This window comes from Muscardinus avellanarius (genome assembly GCF_963383645.1).
Source record: "Muscardinus avellanarius genome assembly, chromosome: 12".
Lineage (NCBI taxonomy): Eukaryota > Metazoa > Chordata > Mammalia > Rodentia > Gliridae > Muscardinus > Muscardinus avellanarius.
Window position 1 is genome coordinate 16268762 of NC_137798.1, and position 24679 is coordinate 16293440.

The 24679-nt window shown below is 37.2% G+C and overlaps 1 protein-coding gene across 2 annotated transcripts in view; it reads left to right on the plus strand.

The window, feature by feature from the left end:
• Positions 1–24679, plus strand: part of WDR72 (WD repeat domain 72) — a gene marked incomplete at both ends in the record, with an annotated part of 202792 nt that overhangs the window by 94618 nt on the left and 83495 nt on the right. For both annotated transcript variants that reach the window (XM_080707446.1, XM_080707447.1), the window contains 4 exons: positions 7844–8661; positions 11303–11394; positions 13069–13148; positions 19666–19858. In XM_080707446.1, coding sequence (XP_080563572.1) covers positions 7844–8661; positions 11303–11394; positions 13069–13148; positions 19666–19858 — 1183 coding nt within the window. The remainder of the gene's footprint in view (positions 1–7843; positions 8662–11302; positions 11395–13068; positions 13149–19665; positions 19859–24679) is intronic.

The window sequence follows — 24679 nt, forward strand, 5'->3', positions numbered from 1 at the left end:
ACTATTATATGTAGTGCTGAGATGGCAGTGTTTTACCACTGAGCTCTCAGCCTTACCCTATTTTTTATTCTTTTGAAATAGTGTCTTGCTAAATTACTGTACACTGGCCTGTAATCTGTTATCCTCTTGTTTCAACCATTATGCTCCAGTGTTAAATAGTTAGAAGGAGAAGAATATCATGAGATCAGTGTGTTTGCCTTCTGTGGTTATATAAACTGGTATGGAGATTTAACCATTATTTGCTTTATAGAAATCATGTTGGGCAGAGAATAACAATACTTATGCACAGGATGAAGACAAAGGGTAAAGGTTTGAAAAAATAAAACTGTCTTTGAAGGCCTGAGGAAGGCAAGATTACAACTGGAAGTGGGGATTAGAGAAGGTATACAAGGGAGGTCTCTTGGCGAGAATGTGTTTTCTTAAGAGTAGAATTTCTGTAGATGAGTGTTCAGGACAATCTCAGCATGAGAAGAGATGCACAGGTAGAGAATTAAAAAAGGCCATCAGGCCAGGATGATCTATTAATAGTAGCAGGAGAGTCAAGCAGGAGTGCTGAACACAGGCAGAAGTTAGAAAAAAAGACTGGGCAAGAATTGGAAGGAGATGAATCAGGCCTCAAGCTATTTGCTTCAAGGACTGTGTTGCTCACTGCGACACCTTTCACATACAGAACAACCCTCAGCACATAGGAGACACTGGGTAAACATTTGCTGGCTGTATGAATGCATAGGTGATGAGCAAAATGTTTAAAAAAAACAAAGAAGGCATGGTATAAAACACATTGAGAGAGAGAGAGAGGACCTGGAGAAGAGGAGATGGTATCTCGATGAGTGTTGCACCATTACAAGAATAAGGGATGTTGTGGGTTTTATTCATGAGAAGCTTAGTGTGGCAATAACCATGATTTTAATATGCATATCTTAGAGAACCCATAACACTCTCTTTAGACAATTTTTGACATTTTAGTATGATTCTTTGTTATTTGGTGAAAGGGAAGACTGTGCTAACACAGAATGTGATTAAGATCATTTACATTATCCAGATTATAAATCTAGAAGGATATAGTATTGTTAAATAAAAACAGTAACAAAATGCTGATTTTCCTGACTTCTAGGACCAGGTTCAAACAAGCCTCTGGGATGTTGTCATGGAGGAGAAATCCATCTTTGTTCTTTCTTGTGTCATTTTTCTATTCCAGGGTAACACTCTGCTTTATGGTTGAAAGGAAACGAGATTCTTGCTAGACAGGAAATTAGACTTGAGAATCACTGGGCATACTTGGCAGTGATGGAGCTGCCTGTGGATAGTGCCACTGTGGTGTCAAATTTTACCATCTGGATCTGAAGAAAACTGTCTACTCTTAAAGCTAGAAGGTGGAACACACACTTTATGGGAAATATTTCTAGCTCTTTTCTTGTTGGAGTGGTGACAGTAGAGTTGAAGTTTATGTTTATTTACCTCCTGCTTTACAGATAAAAGGAAATAAAGGGCTTTCATTAGTAGGTACTATTTTGTTAACTCATTTTTCTGGTGTGTGAGCAAGATAAAATGTTTTATTCAATGAATTGTCTTGAACACTATCATTTTTATATTTTTATTGGTTCATTGTATTCATAAAACTTAATAGGTAAAAGATGGTAGAGGCATACATGCACACATCACTCATTTAGTCCTTCCCCATTTCCCACCCCATTCCCTTTCCCTTTCCTCCTTCTCATGTTGGGCTTAATAATTGACTCATGTTTATGAATGCACATCATGTGCATTAGGTAATTTCTCCATTTTTCCATCCCATCTTCCTCAGTTAGGTCACCTGATTTGCTCATCTAAGAAGTCTCCTTCTTCATCGAGAGTCTCTCCTATAACACATTTCCTCCCCAGCTTCCATATATTAGGAAGAACATCCAGTTTTTCACGTTTTGCGATTCACTAATCTCGCTTAGCATAATGTTCTCCAGTTCCATCCATGTCCTTGTAAATGACATAATTGTGTTATTCTTCATGGCTGAGTAAGATTCTGTTGTGTACATATCCCATGGTTTTGTAATCCGTTCATCTGTTGATGGACATCTTGGCTGGTTCCATCGTTTGGCAATTGTGAATTGTGCAGCTATGAAAATAGATATGCATACTGTAGTCTGGTAAAATATTGATTTGAAAAGTAGCCCCTAAAACAACCACGAAAGTATCAGACATTTATCCTGCCCTCAAATACCTCATAACAAAAGATATAGTTCCTGGATTAAGGGAGTTTCATTCTTTGTGGAAGATTAATCTGGAAAGAGTCTGATGTCTGAGGTATGTGAGTACTAAATGCTAAAAAAATGTGTTACATGAAGTCATTGCTAAAGAGTTGAGACAGAGGGAAAGATAGGATGGAGCAGAGAGAGAGGGAGAGCTAGGATGGGGCAGAGAGAGAGGGAGAACTAGGATGGAGCAGAGAGAGGGAGAGCTAGGATGGAGCAGAGAGAGGGAGAGCTTGGATGGAGCACACACAGAGAGAGAGAGAGCTTGGATGGAGCACAGAGAGAGGGAGAGCTAGGATGGAGCAGAGAGAGGGAGAACTAGGATGGAGCAGAGAGAGGGAGAGCGAGGATGGAGCAGCACATGAAGTGAGATTTGGAATAGAGCCTGAGAAAAGAAGAATTGCTTTCAGGGAGAGAGACACAGTCAAAATCACACATGTAGATATTAGTTAAACATGTAGGGATCAGTCAGAGAAGTCTGACACAGTGAAGGAAGAGGAGAGGTGAAGTTAGAAAAGGGAAAAAAAGGTTTGGCTAGAAGTATCAGTATGTCAACCCAATAAATTCTGTAGGTCGTAGGGAGTTTCTAATAATCCAAAATTGATACAATCAATGCAGTAGACTCTTCTGGCAGCACTTTCCAGACTGAGTTTGAGGAAAGTAACAAAGATTTCTGTTTGGGGGAGGAACCACATTAAATATTATAAGTCCCTAGAGGCAAGGGGTGAAAATTCAAAAGGAACTTGCCTGGCATGTGTTAGGCCCTGGGTTTCATCTTGAGCAGTGAAGAAAAGAAGAGGGGGAAGACGAGAAAGAGAAGAGCAGAAGGCGGAGGAGGAGGAGGAGGAGGAGGAGGAGGAAAAGGAGGAATCTCAGCTCTCAGTAGTAAAATTTTTTTCAAGTATAGCATCATTTTTCCAGTATAAAGATAAAACAGAAGCAGCAGTATAAAAGATTGTAAAAATGAACATGAATGCAAGATGAATCTTGAAAGCAGGCCAGAGAAAGTAGGCAGTGTAAAGGGCTATATTGTGAATGATTCCATTTATATGAAATGTTCAGAAAAGGAATATCTATTGAGACAGCAATTAGATTAATGGCTGCCGGGTACTGGGAGTTGGAATGGGGAATGACAGTAAATGGCCCCAAGGGATCTCTTGGGGGCAGTGGAAACATACTAGAAGTGGATTGTAGTGATGACTGGGGAACTCTACATTTACTAAAAAAACTAAACATTAAATACCACAGTTGAATTTTTTGGTGTGAAAATGATCAGAAATATATTAAAAAAGAAAGAGATTTTTAAATACGGGCTTGGACTTAAAATGGCATGGATTTGAATGTTGGTTCTACCAGTTGTTACTTAAATGATTATGGAGTCATACACAAAATTATGTCTCAATAGCCTCCTATTTTCCTCCTCTTTTTCTCTGTTTTTTCTTTCACTCAACATTTTTCCTTTCTTTTTATTTATTTTTTATATGGGAGTTAGGTCTCAATATGTTACCCAGGGATTTCATTCTGAGATAAGATCTAGCTAAATTGTCCAGACTAGTCTAGAATTCACAATCCTCCCTTTTTAGCCTCCCAGATGCTGAGATTATAGATGCAGGCCATCCATTGGGTTCAATAGCCTTCTATATCAGGTAGGAACAACAAAGTCTATTCCATCAGAATTTTCTAGTGATAATACATTTCTTTTCATCTTAGAGGTAATGGTAAGCTGTCATGTGGTAGATTTAAAATGTATAATTAGTATAAATGCCTAATGAAGGAGATTAGACTATTGACTTAAAATTATTTGATGTCTGAATTTATTTATTTATTTATTTTTTAACAATTTTTTTATTGAACATAAATAGTATACATTTACACTATATTTGGTGCCCTCTCCCCTCCGCCCCCGTTTTCCCTTCCCCCCTCCCACCAATGGTTGTCCAGGTTAACCATGTCTTATTCATAATTTTACACATGTTCAGGTGTAGACCTTCATTAATCAAGATCAGCCTTCCTCCTCTCCTATCTTACCATCCAAACTTAGGTAGTATTTCCCCTTCAATATCTGGAGTCTCACTGGTATCCTTTGTGTTTCCTAGTTTGGGCATATTAGAGGAAACATATGTATCTTCTCCTTCTGTGCTTGGCTGGTCTCACTTAACATAATGTTCTCCAGGGCTTTCCATCTTCTTGCAAATGATGTCTGAATTTAATTGTGTGTGTGTGTGGGGGGGGGATTCAGCCTAGAGGCATTCTACCTCTGGACTATAACCCCAGACCTATCTTTAATTTATTTTGAAACAGGGTCTCACTAGGTTGATGAGAGTCTCACTACTTGCTGCGGCTGTCTTTGAGCCTTTAATCCTTTTATATCAGCCTCCCAAGTATTGGAATTACAAGTGTGCACCACCACTCCCAGTTGAAAGGTTTTGATTTTAAAACTACATCCTCTATTTAAATTTTAATATTACTATTAGTATTTGTGATATATGAATTTTATAAGCTACAGTAATGTATTTCACTGGGAGAATCTATTTCTCCAGATTTAATCTTTTCTAAGTTACAGTATTGGATATTCACTTTAAAGATTTTAAACTTGCCGGTCATGGTGGCGCACGCTTGTAATCCCAGCATTCGGGAGGCTGAGACAGGAGGATCACGGTTCACAGACGACCTCAGCTACTTAGTGAGGCCCTTTGCAACTCAGTGGGACCCGGTTTCAAAATAAAGAATAAAATATAGGGCTGGAGGTATAGCTTGGCGGTAGAACGCCCCTGGGTTCCATCCAGAACCGAACAAAAAAAAAAAAAAGATTTTAAACTTAAGGCTCTTTTGCCTTTACTATACAATCACCTCTATTGTAATTAATTATGTGTTAGTTTCATAGATCAGGTTATGATTGATATGCTTAAACATTTTAACTCAATTTTGAGCACTGTATGTTGATTTAAATAGCCTTAACCAGAACGTTGGCATGTAAAATTTTCACCTTTATTGATAAAGACTATTACTAAACATTGAACTAAGTAAAACACCACTACACTCAAGACTTTAATAAAAGTTTACACAGACTAAATACTAGTGATGTAGAACCAAGCAGTATCTTTAGATACATTGAAGTAATAAAACAAAAAACAAGCCATGTGAGAATACATTGTATTCCCCAAATTTACAAACTGGTTGCTTATAGCTTTGATTATACTTTCCTCGAGCTAAATTGATATAAAGGATGCCTGGCTTCTAAGCAAAAGCACTACACTCTTTGAACCCATGGTATAAATGGCAGGCGTTATTAATGGCAGCACTTCAAATTCTACTAAATCATCTTTTATAGTGATTTTGTGAGAAAATATTTTCCAGGTTTCTGCCCAAGGAGAAGAAGGTTTGAAGACTTGGATGTAGTGCTATAAATGGATAGGTAAAAATAGGTCCAGGACAATATTAATTTATCATTTTCCCAAGTGAAAGGAATTACCTAGGTTGCCTCCATAAGCTAAATAGTTCTGATATTTGGGTTGTTTCCAAGATAAAGTAATTGTGAATAATGATGCCATGTAGTTTTTTTCATGTTTCTTGGTATGCAACATTTCTATTGTATATTGATAATCCTAAACAATTTGGCTTATATATTATTTTGTATTGTTAAGCATTACATATTAAAATAATATAAGGAAAGCTCTCTACTAAATTAATAGGTAATTAATGGTGCTATGGTAATTTTAGTTCTTTGATATTATTCTTCATGATTATTGATTTTCTTTGCCAAGTTTTCAATCTGCATGGTATTCATTATTCATTTGCAAAAATTATTTATTAGTAATCACATTAATCCTTGTATTATCTTATTGGTAAACAAAGTTGCTTTTTATAGTTTTAAACCCCTTTTACCATTTACAGTTTTAAACAATCTGCTTTTATGCTTTTTTCTTTATGATTGTAAATTAAAACTATCATTACTGTAACATTTTCAGAAAACATCACTACTATAATGTACCTCAGAAATTCAAACTTTGATTTGAAACTTTAAATATAAAAACAGATCACTTTAATTCCCTTTTCCCAAGTAATTGCTATAAACAATTAGGCTCATATTCTTTGTGCCTATAAAATATGTGTATATACACACATACACATACATGGATAGCTCAATATTTATACAAGATATAAATATCTGTTCTACATATACCTACATGTTTGTGTATATGTATGTGTATATATATACCTATGTGTGTATGTATGTCTGTATGTCTGCATACATGTAAACATATGTCAATATTATATCTTTTTTTGTGTGTGGCACTAGGAATTGAAGCCAGGGGTATTCTACCCCTGAGCTACATCCCCAGTCCCTTTTTATTTTTTTATTTTGAAATAAAGTCTCATTTAAGTTGGTGGAAGCCCTCTAAGGTGCAGTATTTTGATCTTCCTGTCTCAGCCTCCCAAGTGCTGGGATTACTGGCATGTACCACCATTTCCATCTTACAAAATATCTTTATATTCATGTACATACACAATTTTAAAAAGGGGAACTGTATATTCTGTCTAATAAACACCTACATTTCATAAATTATTTTATATTATCATTTAAAACATTTAAATGGTATCCCATTGTAAAAATATATAAATTGTTCACTTGTCAAATATTTACTGAGTCTATACGACGGTATCGTTTTGTAGGCACCGAGAACAAGCAATGTAGGAAATGTCTGCAAAGATGGAATTTAAATGGTAGTGGAAAAAAGTTTAACAGATTATTTTGAATATCATGTAAGACAAGGGTTGGTACTGGGAAGAAGTGATACAAGAGTATAGAGAATAATGTGTTAGTGAGAAGACAGAGGGTTACTCAAGGAAGGCCTAGAAATGAGCAGGAGTGTAATTAAAGTAACGAAATTCACTATGACTGTCCTTGGGGAAAAATCAAATGTGAGTCTACAGAGTGAGTTATTTTGGCTTTGTATTTGAATTCAATCTGCTATTGGCCAATATTTAGGTTTCCTTCAATTATTGAACATTTTAAGAGAAGGTTGACGAGCCGTGATGGTAAGGTACTTGCCAACCTGCTGGTCTCTTCAATTTTCAAAACCAGTTTTTTCTTGTACGATCTGTGACTATGACATGAAGGTGTGAGTGTGTCTCAGAGGGTGTTAATCTAGGACCGGGTCACTCCAGAGGCCTCGTTCACATTAACTTAGAGGGAAATTTTAAAAAGCTAATAAAAAAGCTTTAGATAGAAGAGAAAGCATTTCAAATAATATTAGGATATAAAGTGCTTAATCTCAAAAGGCATTATGATAGTTAAGATCATAAAAGTTGGCAAGTAAGGTGTGAATATATGCAAATGTCAACATGATCCACATTATTATGTGAGATTGTAGTACACCAATAAAAATAAAAAAACAAAAGTTAATAAAAATAATTATCAATAAAATTTTACCAAACAATAATAAAAATTGGCATGGCTCATCTGTCAGTATTTAATGCTACCTACATTTGGCTGTTACTTAATTCCTTTCTATGCCCTTTTTGACAATGTGGAACATTCTGTACAATAACTTAGAGAACAAGAACTTTGACACACAAATACTTTTCCCCTTTAGATTGCTGATGCTAAGTCTGTCCCAAGACCTTTCAGCGTCCTGCCTGTGAAAATGAGATGGAGTAACGTGGGCTTTCATATCCTCCTCTTTGATCTGGAAAACCTTGTTGAACTGTTGCTGCCGCCTCCACTCAGAGCTGGTGATGCTTGCAATTCGTTCTACGGTAGTGAAATCCTCAGAAGAGCCAAGAGCACAGTGGAGAAGAAGACACTGACGATAAAAAAAAATAAAGCTGCCTGTGCTTCCCTCTCAGCAGAGGCACCAGGAAAGCCTCCGAGTGACAGTCCAGCCCAAGGAGATGCCAGCATCAAATTCACAGAGCACAGTGACGGTGTTAAAAGGCAGAAGAAAATGAAGAGCTCCAGGAACACACACCCGAAGCCATCGAGAAAAACGGATGCCCACCTCACAGTAGACACAGCCAAGTTGTTTCTCTCTTGCCTTTTGCCATGGGGAGTAGATAAAGAATTAGACAATCTCTGCGTGAAGCACCTCAATATCTTAAAGCTTCAGGGACCTGTCTCTCTAGGACTTGCTTCCAGTGAGGACCACTTCTCGCTGATGCTGCCAGGCTGGGATTTAGGCAACACTGAGATAAAGGAAGAGCACTCCAGAGTGAACTTATTTTCCAGGAAAGTTTTGGACTTGTCAAGTAAATACACAGCCGTTCTTCCAAGCCAGTTTGGAGCACCAAGACCACTGGACAATAATTGGGACTCTTTGAAAGAGTCAAATACTATTACCTACTTATTAAGTAGACTATTTTTAGTTAATAAGTTAGTTAACATGCCCTCAGAATTGGCCTGTGAAATTGACAGGTAAGATATGCCTACATATTTGTACTATTCCAACTTGGGGTGTTAAAAATGTATCATCATTTGCTATTTTTAACTCTTTTGTCTTCCAATTTTTCTTCTGTTGAGAATAGATATGTAAAAATATTTTTGGTTCAAAACACATTTAAGAAAATATTTCTATTAATCTCTTGATGTTGATAGATATCTCTTGATGTTGACAAATAATTTGGTATTGCATATGTCTTTTAAAATTTATTTATTGACAAATTTTATTGTTATGATATGTGCCAGAGAAATCATAGTGATAGATGCTTAATACATAGATAGATAGATAGATAGATAGATAGATACATACATACATACATACATACATACATACATAGACATCTTGGAATCCATTATAAATTATATGAATTATCTACAAATCATATGTGAATAAATACTTATATAATATATAGTATCAGGAAAGAAAATTTAAAAAATTTATATTACAAATTATATCATTCATTTTATCTTTTGGTATATTAAAATTGAAGCTATCCAGCAATTCATTATAAAATATATAATTTAGCAATAATGATGGCTATCATTCCTAGAGCAGTATATATTTTCCAGTCACTATCCGATCGCTTTACATACATGATTTCATTTTCTATACACAGCAAAGCTGGAGTATAGGTATTATTATCTTGTTCATTCTATAGATGAGGATATGGACATAAAAGTATCAATAGGGACTCATCCAGATGATAGAAATGCTTCAAACATAGAAAATACTGAAAATGAGTAAAGAAATAAGAAATATTTATCACATGAATAAGTAGTATAGGTTGTCAGAGTAAACAGAATGATCAGTGTGCAATGAATCCATCAAAAAGCCTTTGTAGAGCCAGGCGTGATGGCACATGCTTGTAATTCCAGTATTTGGTAGCCTGAGACAGGAGGATCACAGTTCTTAGACAGCCTCCGCTACTTAGTGAAGGCCTTTGCAACTCAGTGAGAATCTGTTTTGAAAAAATAAAGCATAAAAAATAGGGCTGGGGGTGTAGCTTGGAGATAGACTGCCCTTGGGGTCTATCCTCAGTACTGCAAAAAATAAAAATAAAAATAAAAAAATAGAAGAGACACTCTTTGTATTACTTGTTACATGGTTTAGATGGTCCTTGACACTTTTGTTCTTTGATAAGAGCTCAGCTCAACAAATATCTGTTTCAAGAACCATATAATCATCAGGTGCTCTGCCAGCTAGAACCAATAGTTTGAGGAAGTTCAGACAGATGCTTCATTTTGTTGTAATATTTCTGTGTTGCAGGATTTTTAATTTTCAGTTTATTCTAAAAATGAAAAAAAGTAAACTGGTAAATTTCTGTGATTCATATATGCAATTTTCTCTACATTATTTTGTCTAAGTGCATAAATCTTATTTTTCCTCTTTTAGTTTCCTTTTTGTTACTCCATCCTCCCTGTGGGTCTCCATCCTCCCTGTGGGTCTCCATCCTCCCTGTGGGTCTCCATCCTCCTTGTGTGTCTTCAACCTCCCTATCAGTCTCCATCCTCCCTATGGGTCTCCATCCTCCCTATGGGTCTCCATCCTCCCTATGGGTCTCCATCCTCCCTGTGGGTCTCCATCCTCCCTGTGGGTCTCCATCCTCCCTATGGGTCTCCATCCTCCCTATGGGTCTCCATTCTCCCTGTGGGTCTCCATCCTCCCTGTGGGTCTCCATCCTCCCTATGAGTCGCCATCCTCCCTGTGGGTCTTCATCCTCCCTGTGGGTCTCCATCCTCCCTGTGGGTCTCCATCCTCCCTATGAGTCGCCATCCTCCCTGTGGGTCTCCATCCTCCCTGTGGGTCTCCATCCTCCCTGTGGGTCTCCATCCTCCCTGTGGGTCGCCATCCTCCCTGTGGGTCTCCATCCTCCCTGTGGGTCTCCATCCTCCCTGTGGGTCTCCATCCTCCCTGTGGGTCTCCATCCTCCCTGTGGGTCTCCATCCTCCCTGTGGGTCTCCATCCTCCCTGTGGGTCTCCATCCTCCCTGTGGGTCTCCATCCTCCCTGTGGGTCGCCATCCTCCCTGTGGGTCTTCATCCTCCCTGTGGGTCTTCATCCTCCCTGTGGGTCTCCATCCTCCCTGTGGGTCTCCATCCTCCCTGTGGGTCGCCATCCTCCCTGTGGGTCGCCATCCTCCCTGTGGGTCGCCATCCTCCCTGTGGGTCTCCATCCTCCCTGTGGGTCTCCATCCTCCCTGTGGGTCTCCATCCTCCCTGTGGGTCTTCATCCTTCCTGTGGGTCTCCATCTTTCCTTTAAGTCTCCATCCTTCCAGTGGATCTCCATCGTTCCTGTGTAGGGACTCTTTGGCCGAAAAGAACATACTAGGATTCAAAATGTATCACTCCCAGAAGTCATTTCCTTAAGTAAAGAAGGTCCCTCCAAAAAGGGGGGCTGTGAATAATTTTGTAAAACTAAAAGTTGAAATTCAATTGGAATTAAAATTTTAGTTGAAAATAAGACTCACAAAAGAGATTAATGTGGAAGATACTGCTAAAAATAATCTGTGTTTAGTTATCAAAATTGCTAAGGTGGTTATGTACCCTTTCAATTTATTTTCTCAAATTAATTTTCATACTTTTAAAGTAAAATCTTGTAAATATCTTTTTTCAACAGATCCTTCAAAACAGAATCTATACAAAATAAGGTAAAAAGTCCTGCAAATGATATTTTGCATATCTCAAGCTTCTATGGTTACTTAAGAAATGGTAAGAGGTAATATATTATCATTTATGAAATAAAGTATAATAAAAATATATATTACTTTGAAATAAAATAATATTTATATAACTGTGTAGCAGTGTTAAAATAAGTAAAAATAAGATAAACGTATGAACTTCAAAATGTCTAAAAGTATGAACTTTCAGCAAAGAAAATATTTGGATATTAAATTAAGGTTATATGTGATTTGTTGGGAAACTTATTGCATCAATTTCTTTCTTACCAAATAAGTAACTACTATGTTAGAGATTTTTTTTTTTTGCTATTTCAGAAGATTATGTTCTTCTGAGTAACAGTTTCAGTGTTTATTTTTTCATTTGATGCTAACTGGCTACATCATTTCCCCAAACGTAAATGGCAGTTTTATCATTCCAATTGCTCAGGCCAAGAACTTGGATGTTTTATTTTAACATTCCTTTTCTCTCATATCCCACATCCCGTCTTTTATTCATCATGTTGGTTCTACCTTCAGAATATACCCAAGAGCCCTGCTACTTCTTACCACCCCACCCCCACTCCTCTGCCATGAATGTCCATCCTCCCTGTGGGTCTCCATCCTCCCTGTGGGTCTCCATCCTCCCTGTGGGTCTCCATCCTTCCTGTGGTTCTCCATCCTTCCTATGGGTCTCCATCCTCCCTGTGGGTCTCCATCCTTCCTGTGGGTCTCCATCCTCCCTGTGGGTCTCCATCCTCCCTGTGGGTCTCCATCCTCCCTGTGGGTCTCCATCCTTCCTGTGGGTCTCCATCCTTCCTGTGGTTCTCCATCCTTCCTATGGGTCTACATCCTTTTTGTGGGTTTCCATTCTTCTGGTGGTTCTCCATCCTCCCTGTAGGTCTCCATCCTTTCTGTCAGTCTCCATTCTTCCTTTAGATCTTCATCCTTCCTGTGGATCTTCTTTCTTCCTGTGGGTCTTGCCTGGTGACCACAGGAGGTTCCTGAACCCCTCTTAAATTCTATTCATATCTCCTCTATTCTATTGACAACCAAGTAGCCATAGTGGTATATGAGGAAGAAATCACAACTTCATTCTACTTACAACCTTCCAGTGGCTTCTTACTTCATTTAGAATAAAAGTCACAGTTCTTACTATCACTTCCAAGGTCATATAGAATCTAATTGCAAATGTCAATACACACACACACACACACACACACACACACACACACACACACGCACCTCTGGTTTAACTCAATTTTATCTACTCTCACCTTTTTGGGCAAGGTGAGTTTTTGATTTTACATGTGGTAGATACTGATTCATAGCAGCGTGGCAAGTTTCATGGCAGCATGGAATTTTAGGATGAATTTCAGGAGCTGTTTTTGCAAGGAAGGAATTACACAATTTGTTGATCTGTCTCAAGTCAGCAGGGAGGTACAAAGATGGACTTAAGGTATAAACATGAATGTAATTTGACTTTGTGTTAGTATAATTTTTAGAAATTCATTTAAATACTACTTGAAAATTATCTGAAATACTTTTACAAAGTATTAATGCTTGTCCCACCTACCAAATCAGAATCTCTGGAAGACTGAACCTGGACATTGGTGTTTATAAAAAAAATACAAGCTTCTCAAGTGATTCCAATGTGTAGCGAGGATTAAGAATGATTGGGTTACATCATTTTTAATACTCTCAAGATATGTATTCTGTGTATCTTTAGGTAAGAATGAATCTCATACACCTGAGACTGACCTTCCGCTTCTGAAGCTAATCTCCTGTTGGCGAGACCAGTCTGTACAGGTATGAGATAGTCCATGTTCTCGAGATTATTAGAAGAGCTTCTTGGTGCTAAGATTCATTGGCACTCCCCTTTACCCGAGAGTACAAGTAAGTAGTTTCTGTTGTCCATCCCAAATGGCTTCCCAGGACTTCCTTTCACTGGCCTAATGCAGAGACAGGGATGAAGAAAAACTTAGAAAAAAAATCACATAAACAAGGGTATGCAAAGGAATGAAAACTGGAGGGGGGTTCATGTCATGCACAACATTTTATTGACAGGGTTTCAGTTTGAGGCAGAATTGTTTAATACTTGATTTCAAAATCTGCCATGACATGCAGGCACCTTTGCTTGGGAATTTGTTTATGTGAAATTAAAATCAATCTTCCTTCCTGAGAGTATGTAATTTATGAGATGACTTAAAGACCTGGTTTCTTCAGTGTTCAATTTAAGTTCCCTCTCTTTTGAATGCTTCTTTGAGTTCCAAGTTTACTAGTAGCTTTGTACCTTATACAATCTTATACGATTATAAATATCTGGGCATCGATTAGATGATCCTCTATTGCGACTTCATGTCTCATCATGGGCTTGAGAAATATCAAATTTGCAAAATGGGAATAGCAGTAACTCCAGTAACAAATTGTTATTTTCAGTTGTAGGGAAACAACGATTAAGCTATGTCAAAGTAGACTCTATGGGTGGACACCGTAAGAGCAAATACACACAGATGGAATCACCATAGAAAATGAATCACAGCCTACGGTTTCCATGCGCCGCCATCCTATGCTTATCTCATAATTTCTATGCCCCGTTATTGTCCATATATAGCCTCATTGGCTTTTTATTTCTATAATACACAAAGCTTATTTTATCAGGATGTATCTGTATTTTTGGATTAGAATTCCCATTTCTTCATTTTTCATCCAGGTCTGTGCTCTCTTCCCTCAGAATCAGCCTGGTTGGAGAAAGCCACCCTGACTGCCCCCGATGCATGTTCCTCGAGCCCTCCCCCGCCCCACACCTCCAGCGGCTCATCCTGTCACCCAGCTTTGTTTGCTTTGTTGTGACTGCTCTCCGTGAAAATGATGCCATTTGCTTTTGAGCTGGCACGTCGTCTGTCTTGTCACTGGTCCATCAGCTTGCTGAGGGCAGCCGCTGCCTCGTCTCACTCAGCACCTTCATCACCAGTGGCCAGGAAAGCTGTAGTGACAGTGACCAGTCAATAAACAATTAATGGACGAGTGAGAGAATGAACATTCGCAGTAATAATCAAAATAAACACTGTCACATACTGAGTTTAGCAGCATATTAATAGCCAATCCCCTCAAAATTCTACTTACTAAAGATGAGATTTTTGTGTTTTCTCCAGAAGCCAAAGAATTCCTCACTGAGAAAAAAAAAATTCTTAAAATGACTCAGCAGGGCATTTATCCTGAATCTAAAGATTTCTTTTTATGTAGTTGTTCATTTGACTTTGAACTACGTTTTGATATAGTTTGGATGTGCTTGGACTGATGGAAATGTAAGGTTCTATGATTCAATGACCTTGTGTGAAATACTGGCAAGAGGACAGATATTCTCAGAGCATTTAGTGTTCATTGCTCAGGAAGTCCAAGCCTCAAAGTCCTCTTAATTTTGCCACTATTTTGATATATAATTCTGGAGGAGAGATTTAGCTCGTTAATTTTTAAAAATCCTTTTTTACTTGTAAAGTGGAAAGGAGAATTTCTAGGCCCTTTCACAATAGACCTTTGCAAGTATTGGTTTATTTATTTATTTATTTATTTATTTATTTATTTATTTATTTTTGGTGGTACTGGGGGTGGAACCCAGGGGCTTTCTACCTCCAGGCTATACTCCCAAACCTTTTTTAATATTTTATTTGGAAACAGGGTCTCACTAAGTTGCCGAGAGTCTCACTCAGTAGCTGAGGCTGGCTTCGAACCCGTGCGATCCTCCTGTCTCCGCCTCCCCAGCGCGGGGATGACAAACATGCCCACCACGCCCGGCAAGTATAGGTTTAAATGCTTCAGGAGTCAGTGCTAGGTTCTTCAAAACACGACTTAGGCACTTAGTTGAACCACTTAAGTTTGGATTTACTTTGTCTGTATTTTTAGGAGCACTAGCTGGTAATGGTAATGAAATGCTTTATAAAACAGCAATATCCAACTTTAGAAATTAAGCATTTACTTTTAAGGGAGACAGTAAGAGTGAGTTAAATTTTCAGAAATTGAGCTTGTCCAGATATTATCTCTTGCTTCTTATTAAATATCCAAGATTAAAATAAATACTGGAAAAGAAACAGAAAAGTTTGGAGGTTGCTTTTTACATGTTTATGGAACTACACTGAAGCCCTTTGCATTTTTAAATCTAATATCAGTGGGTACAGTTATTAATATCCATGCCTCCAAGCGGAAGTATTGCTTTCCCAGAAGACATTGCAAAGACATGAAAGGCCAACAAGAGCTTCAGTGTTGGGTAAATGCTTTCATCATGGCCAGTCTGAACGTTGTGAAACAGCAATCAGAACACAGGATTCTTATGTGTATTAACAAAGCTGAATGCTATTTTGTAAAATTTTGCTGTTCCAAGATATTAGTGGGACACCACAGACATTTTTTAACTTGCCTATGACACAAGAACACCTATAGAAATATGGCCCAGATTTGTGGATGACTCCTTCTAGCAGTGATTTGTAAATCTTAGATTCTTTACACAATCTCTCATAAAAGGTAATTTGCATATCTACCTTTTTTTATTTTATTTTATTTTATTTTTTTTTTTGTTTTTTATTTTTATTTTTATTTTTATTTTTTTTAAATTTATTTTTTATTGGTGCAATGTATTCATACATCATAGTGGTATAAATAAGATACTTTTGTAGACATACATGCACACATCGCCCAGTTAGCCCCTACCCGATCCCCACCCCATTCCCTCCCCATCCCTCCTTCCCACGCTTGGCTTAGTGGTTGACATCTAGTATTATAGCAATTTATACAATATTAACATTGATAATCTCACATAACAGTTTCATTTGTCTGGTACCAAACTTTTGATGACTTAAAGATAACATTTCAATATTTCTTTTTGCTTTCTTTCTTACCAGAGAATATTTTTTTTTCTTTTTTTTTTTTTTAGGTGAAACTATCATACATTTATTTATTTATTTTTCAGAAAAAAAATCTATCCTGATATGGAATATGGGCTCTAGATACCCAAAAAAGTCTCAAAGAAGAACAAAGCTAGAAGATGTATATTTTCTGATTTCAAACCATATAAAGCTACAATAATTGAAACAGTGTAGTACTGTTCTAAAGGCAGATATATAAACCATTGGAGCTAAATAAAAGCCTAGAGATAAATTCTTCCATACATTGTCAAGTTATTTTTGTGGATGCCTTCTAGCAGTGATTTGTAAATCTTAGATTCTTTACACAATCTCTCATAAAAGGTAATTTGCATATCTACCTTTTTTTAAAAAAAATATTTTTTGCGGTACTGGGGATTGAAGTCTGGGTCATTTTGTCTCTGAGCTATATCCCCAGACATATTTTTCACTTTTTAATTTGAAACAGGGTCTAACTAAGTTGTGGAAAGCCTCACTGAGTAGCTAAGTTTGGCCAAGAAACTGTGATTGTCCTGTCTCAGCCTTCCAAGTTCTGGGATTACAACTGTGCACCATCACACCCAGCTCCATATCTATGTTCTGAGACATTTATTTGTATGCATTTGGAAGACAGCTTTATAGCCATCATGCTCAATTTTAGATCACTATTGAAATTTCAAAGTTATACAAAATGTTGTCTAAGAATTTTATGTTTTGTTACAGAAAATTCTAGCATTATATTTATATACTAAATGCACTCAAACATTAATAGCTAAAAGCTATCAATAAATTATACTTTTCAGACTGTGTGTGTTTAAAGTATGTAGAATAGCATTTGTTTGGTGTCAACTGCAAACCAGAGACTGTGATAACATTATTATATATATTATATTATATTAATTATATTATGTTACACCATATTACATGTACCCTTTCTCTCTGGATGGGAACAGTAGTGAATATTACTGTAACACTGTGCCTGAAGCCTATATACCTTGAGTTTGTTTTCAACTGGGCATATGGCATTAAATATTCACTTTTAAATGTTGTGACTCTGAATAGCATACTTGTTGTGATTAATATATTTTATTCCAGTGGTATTTCTGTTCCACTTAATTTTGATACTTGAATATTTTTACAATATGAAGTGGTAGTAACAACTATGTAAAAACAACAGGTAAAAATTGGAAGTCATAAAATGTAAATCTAATAATTAAGAATATTAAACAAAATAGCATAAATCACATAAATATTTAAGGATGATGGTCTTGTCAACCATCATTGATGCTGTGCCTTGATCCTACAGGTTATTATATTATCTCCAAGGGAATCGATTACATTTTATATAAAAATTTTAGCTACTTCTCAAAGGTGATAAAAATCCTAGTGTGAGGGAGACCGTAAGCCAAGGGGCACCTATGTCAGACTGCCCCTTCTGCAGAATATAGCACAGTCTAGACCCACTGTGGTCCACGGAATCACCTTTGACTTATAGATTTGGATAGAGTGAGTTATATGTAGTATTCTTCTGCCTTTGAAAGCTCTCATTTTAAGCTTTCACATTACCAAGGACTTTGTTTATCCGTAAGGATATGAAGTTGCAGAGGAGTTTACGATTTATCAAAGGTTTTATTTATAGTAACTGCCATAGTTGCAGCAGAAACACAAGCCTTTTTATCAGATCATGTGTTCTCTCTACCATATTATTTACATCTAGGAATTGGTAGTGTATTATAAAATGCATGACAAGTTGAAATTGTGATATAAAATTACTGATCGTGAATTAATCCAATATGTCCTATCATGTGATACATATAAATCAACATTTCTTGCCAATATTATAATCTATAGGTGTATACATCCTAAATGCTCTGTACGGTACTTAATACACTATCATAAGTCTCATCACATAATAGATATTAATAGGCTTATTTGACATCATTGCGATATGCCTACCTATATTCTAGATTTATAATATATAAGTATGATAATGTTGAATATCTCATCACAGGGTATTCATGAGTAAGCATTACTCCTTCTTATCCTGGTGGGCAGTGCTGCATGTTGGGCACATGGTATCGATAGTAAGAGCAAACCCTTGTTTAGCCTCTTTCCTCCCCTAATGAAGCACTGAATGTGAGCTGGACAAGGCCAGGAAGATGATCAGCAGTAAGTGAGCTGCTGTCAGAGTCTTGGGACACTTCCTTATTTAAAAGTCAGGCTCCCAGCCTCTTCTGCTCCCCGAGTTCAAGGAGTATAAACACAAAAGTCTTTAAACAAAAGTTGAGATGAATGCATGTTGTGTTTGGCCACTGCATGTCCAGATCACCAGTCTCAGATGCAGTTGTCTCGAATTCCTCACCGGAGGCATCCGAGGAAGAGATGGTAGACTAGGAATGCCAGAAAGAGGGAACCAGGCCCAGGCTGGCAAAGGGAAGGTTTCTGGGGGGAGGAGGAGCAGAGATGGGGATGTGGCTACCTGAAGGGTTTAACTCAGCCCAGAGGAGGATGTGGGAAGGTGTCTCATGTCCATGTGTCTTTCTTTTCCTCCCTCCTGATTTCTTTCCTTAATCACTACCTAACTCCTGGACCTTGCTACTTCTCCCGCCAGAAAAAAAGTCTAGGCAAAAGACCCCTAGATTTGTATTGAGGGGTAAGGATGCAGAATCTTGGGTGTATATTCCCAGCAGCCTGTTCACCGAGTCTGTATAGTCTTGGGCTGTCATGTCCCAGGTTCCTCATTTAAAAAAAATTGAATATTTTGGCCTGAGATATAGCTCAGTTGGTAGAGTGCTTGTCTAATGTGCTTAAGAGCCATGGTTCAATCATAACACTGCAAAATAAAGAAATTAATGAAGATATTTAACTTGATACTCCATGATAAACATCTCCCTCGACCTTCACCAACAACACTACAGTTCCTTGACTGAGTATGCAAAAGAATTAGAAAGCATACTTTACAGTATTTTAGCCTACATAAAACCACGTATGCATACATTTAGTTTACTGAAACTTATTAAAGACTTTAACTTTTTCTATTAAATATAGCTTAAATCTAATGATTTTAGCTGAATAGTACTACAGAGTTAGACATGAGTTTGAGAGTTAGAAATGACTTTGCCTTATCTTTAAAGGCAATATGACATAGACCAATTAATTTTTTATTATCTGATTAAAATAGCTTAGTCATACCAGAGTTGAAAACTCTTTTCAAGTATGCATTTGGAATGTTGATTTTGCAAAAGAACAGACTGGGAGTCAGTTTTTGCTACACACATTTTAGTTCTTTTAGATGCTATCTCCAGTAGAATTGAACAGTATCATGTATAGGAAACCAGATAAAAATTCTGGGCTTTGAATTTTTTACAAGCCCCCCTCCCCCCCAAGCATTTGTAATATTACTAAAAGCCGTCTACTAAAAATCTTTCTAGGTAACTGAAGCAATACAAGCTGTTCTCTTGGCTGAAGTTGAACAGTACATGATGAGTTTGAGGAAGACACCAGTTTACAGCCAGCCAGTGTCCCTGGCCGAAAACAACTATGAGAGGAAGCAGATCCCGGCAAAGGAAGGCTGGGCGGAGGAGCTGGAGCTACAGCGTATTGGGGACATTTCGTCTCTGCAAAGTAAGTGCAATGTGTATTGCATTGCTCCTTCACCAGAACGTTTGCACTGCGTAGAGTGTGTTGTGAATGTCATTTCTACAAGATCCAAGCCAAGTGCCATATTTCCAAACTACTCTGCTATAAATTTCTTCTTATAATTGTCAAGATTTAAAGACCTTCTGTGTTGTGTTATAGTTAGCCTTTAAAAAAGCTTATATTTTTTCTTTTTTATTGGTACATTGTAGTCATACATTTGAATGGAGGACAAGATGTTAGAGGCATATATGCACACAAAGCTTATGTTATTTATGAGTGTTTTTAAATTCAACAATAAAAAATGCAGACAGGATTAATATAGCCTAGGTACATATATTACAAGCAGAACCCAATAATATTTTTTTCCATTTTGTGTTTTGATAATAGTTATGTGCCAGTTTTTTTTTTCTAGAAATATTTTCAGGAAATTAAGCCAGTTTTAAAGTTGGACCGTTTGATCTTATAATGAACTTTATCATTATTATTATTTATTTTTTTGGTGGCACTGGGGTTCCTGGAAGCCCTTCTACCTCCAGGCTACACTCCCAGACCTATTTTATACTTTTTTATTTTTGGAAATAGGGTCTCTTAAGCCAGCGCGGATGGCTTCTAACCTGCGTGATCCTCCTGTCTCCGCCTCCCAAGTGCGGGGACTACAAGCGTGCCCACCACTCCAGGCTATAATGAACTTTATCATTGTACCTCCATAATAATAATATTTGTTTTATGGCTAGCAAGCCAGCCCAAATTTGCATTAAAAGTCTAATTATTTTCTCTAATTGGTCATTACTTTTTAAAAAAATGGCAAAATTAAATTGAATATAAACTTAATTTTCAACTTAATTAGTAACCTTAGATGAATAAAGTAATTTATAATATCATTTCAGTGACTGTTTTGGTCCAGAAAACTTGTTACAAGTATACGTATTCACGAATATTAAAATTGTCAGATTTTTTTTAGCTCTCAAAAGAGATTGTGTGTGTGTGTATGGTACTGGGGATGGAACCCAGGGACATTCTACCTCTGAGCTACACCCCAGTTCTATTTTTAGTCTTTATTTTGAAACAGGGTCTCACTGAGTTGCAGTTTGCAAACTGTGATCCCCCTGTCTCAGCCTCCCGAATGCCGGGATGACAAGCATGCACCACCACGCCCGGCTTCAAAAGAGATTTAAAAATAATGCTTTTAGCAATCAAAGAAATTATGGCGTATTTGAAATGTTTAATCCCTCAACAGCTCAGGCAGGGTGGCATGTGGCTATCATTCCAGTATGTGGGAGGCTGAAACAAGGAGGATTGTAGGTTTGAGGACCACCTCAGCAAGTAGTGAGACTCTCTTCAACCAAGGGAGACCCTGTTTCAAAATAAAAATTAAATAGATCTGGAGATGTAACTCAAAGATAGAATGCCCCGGCTTAAATTTTCTGTAACACACACACACACACACACACACACACACACACACACTCCTAACAGGTATCATTCTTGGAAATGTGTATAATTATTCCTTATCATTATTTTGTCATTACTAGTTGGAGAGTATTATATGACTTTAGATGAAAAGGTATATTCAGGAAAGGCTAATGATCAAAATAAGTAGAATATTTCCTAACACCAGGACAGTAGGTGATGATAGAAATTTCGGTAAATAATTTGACAGAGTTAGGTGGCTGCATCAAGTCATCGGTTTGCTGTTTTTCAGAAAATATCTTTAGTTATTTGAGTAACACCTCTGTGAAAGAGCTCATTTCTTACATCACATCATTGCAGTTGTATTCCACCTTTTAAAGAAGACGAAAAAAATTCCTTTTTGCCTAATTTTCAGTGACTCCATTTGCATTCTTATTTATATGAAGAGACAACCAGAGGGTCCTTGATAGGTTCTTCCAGCTTCCAAAGACAAAGCTGTCCATCATGTGTTAACTCTCTTTTCGGTGACATTTATGAACCTTCTCCTTCAGATTTATTTTATAAAACAAAAATAGCAGTTCCTTTTTCTGAAGGAGTGCTCCAAGACTTTTTAGGTCAGCTGGGTGTGGTGGCGCACGCTTGTAATCCCAGCATTTGGGAGGCTGAGACAGGAGGATCGCTGTTCATGAACAGGGAGGCCGTTTGCAACTCAATGTTTAAAAATAAAAGATAAAAAATCGCCAGGCATGGTGGCGCAGCTTGTAATCCCCACACTTGGGAGGCGGAGACAGGAGGATCGCACAGGTTCCAAGCCAGCCACGCTGGCTTAAGAGACCCTGTTTCCAAAAATAAAATAGGAGGTAGAAGGGCTTCCAGAAAATAAAAATAAAAATAAAAATAGGACTGGAGGTGTGGTTCAAAGTTACAGTGCCCCTGGGTTCCATCCCCAGTACCGTAACTAACTAACTAACTAACTAACTAACTAAATAAATAAATACGGTATTTTTTCCCTTTGGAAAATAATACATTTTTTAAGCTACTCAAAAGAACTTAGCAAAATTATAGCAAAAACTCCTAGGCTTTCATTTTTGCAGTATGTACTGCTTTATGTGATGGTATTTTATTTATTTATTTATTTATTTATTATTTTATTTTATTTTATTTTATTTTTGTGGGTCTGGGGATGGAACCCAGGGGCATTCGACCTCCGAGCTACACCCTCTGCCCTATTTTTTTTTTATATTTTTTAATTTGAAACCGAGTCTCACTGAGTTGCAGAGGGCCTCACTAAGTAGCTGAGGCTGTCCGCGAACCGCGATCCTCCGGTCTCAGCCTCCCAAATGCTAGGATTACAAGCGTGCGCCACCATACCCGGCTATGTGATGGTATTTTAAAAACAAAAAAGCTGTTTTCTTTATTTTAGTTGTCCAGAAACAAAGAAGGTGGGAAAAGGCTATTCACTAGTATTATTATTCCTCAAATTCCAAGGGAAGATTTACTTAACCCCAGTGTTTTACAACATAGGTCATTTTACAAAATATTTTTCGACTAATGATATAATTTTTTAAAATGTCAGGTCCTTTACCTATTTGTCTCCTTTGACTTTCCCAGTCGCTTTTTCTACTAATTTCTTCTTGTTTTCTGGGTGACGCATATTGTTTCTGAATAATTTGCACGGTAAAAGATGACCGTTTTGTTTTTCATGGAGACCCAAAAACTTGAATAGGCTAGAGTGGAATATATTTGGCTGATTAGAATTAAGGTCATATAGCAATAATAAATCATAAGAACAATAACAAATATTCAGTTCTTAATGCACTCCAATACTAGGCAAATAATCTTTAAAATCTCACTTTTTTCATTATTGTCACATAATCCACATGAATTCTAAGACTATACTTTAGCTGTTTAAATGTCTGTGTTCATGGACATGAAGTTTCCAAAGTAAAGTTGAAAAGAACTTATTTTATTTTTATTTTAAAAAGGAGTGTCTAGGTTGATGAGAATCTCACTATTTGTTGGAGCTGTCCTCAAACCTGGGATCCTCCTGTCTCAGCCTCCCAAGTCCTGAGATCACAAGTGTGAGCCAGCACACCCAGCTTTTATCCCACTATTTAAACAAATAAACTGGAATTTAAAATAGTCTAAATGTCTTACACACAAAATTACTAAAATCAGGGACATAACATCAGACACGGTACTTTTATCTAGTAAGCTGTATTTTCTATCCTGGTGGCATGAAGGAAATTTTCTCTAAATCGGCTTGATCTGAAAATTGAATAACTTACTGAACTTTTTTTAGATTTTTACTTCTCTCTCACAAATCATACTTCCTCTTATCAGAGCAAAGTCAGCATTCAGTCATTGCCAACTCAGCCCTCAGAATCCAGAAAGTCACCTGGTTTCTGGAATTATTCTTAGGAGATGCAGCTAGGTAGGAGTGCTGGAAATCCAACGAATGATGGCTGAGTCAAATATGTGTGTTTGGATTCATTCATTTGCGTCGTCTTTATTTTCAGTGTTTTCATTTGTGACATCCCACAGCATGTATTTCATCTGAGGTCTCAGCGTCTGTGCATCAGTGTTCTGTGTGAGAATGGTACATTTTATCTGACCTCACATTTTCGCAGTGATTACTTTGCTGTCTTCTTTGAATCTTTTTTTTATAAGAAATTGTACACTTAATACATGTTTAAGACCAAAATCTATTGTTTAAAAAACAACAATGGCTTCTATTATATTAAGGGACATTTGAATGTTATTTTCCTTCACATTTTTTGGAATGTTATTTGAATTAGTTTTTTTTTTTTTAAGTAGTCTGAGTTGTTCCATTAAATAAATTGGTTGAAATAGAAATGGAGGCTTTGGAGATAAAACTGTCACCTTGAAATTATTGGCTGAATTTAAATTTCATATGAAACTGGTTGTGAGACGATGCGTTTTATAAGGGTATTGCAAGTAATCTCTACTATGTACATCATATCCAAAGACAAAGACAATTAAATAACAAAAATGTGGTTTTTGTTTAAACAAAGTCAAGTTTTTGTTGTAAATCAAGAAAATAAACATGTATTTAACCGAACAGTTTGATGGTCTTGGCCTGCAAGAACAGGCTGGGCAGGCTTCTCCCTGCTGAGTTTCTCAGAAGGAAAATTGTCTGGCTGTGGAAAAGCTTTGAAACATAGTTGACTACCTCACAGGGAAACTGGCTCTTGAGTAAAATCTTTGCAAAACTCACTGTAAGGTGTCCAGGCCTGAGTCAGAAGAACAGCAAGGGTTTTTTTGTGTGCTTTTTGTTTTTGATTTTGTTTTTTTTTAATGCTGGGAATGGAACCCAGGGGCATTCTACCTCTGAACTACACCCCCAGCCCTATTTCTTTATTTTGAAACAGGGTC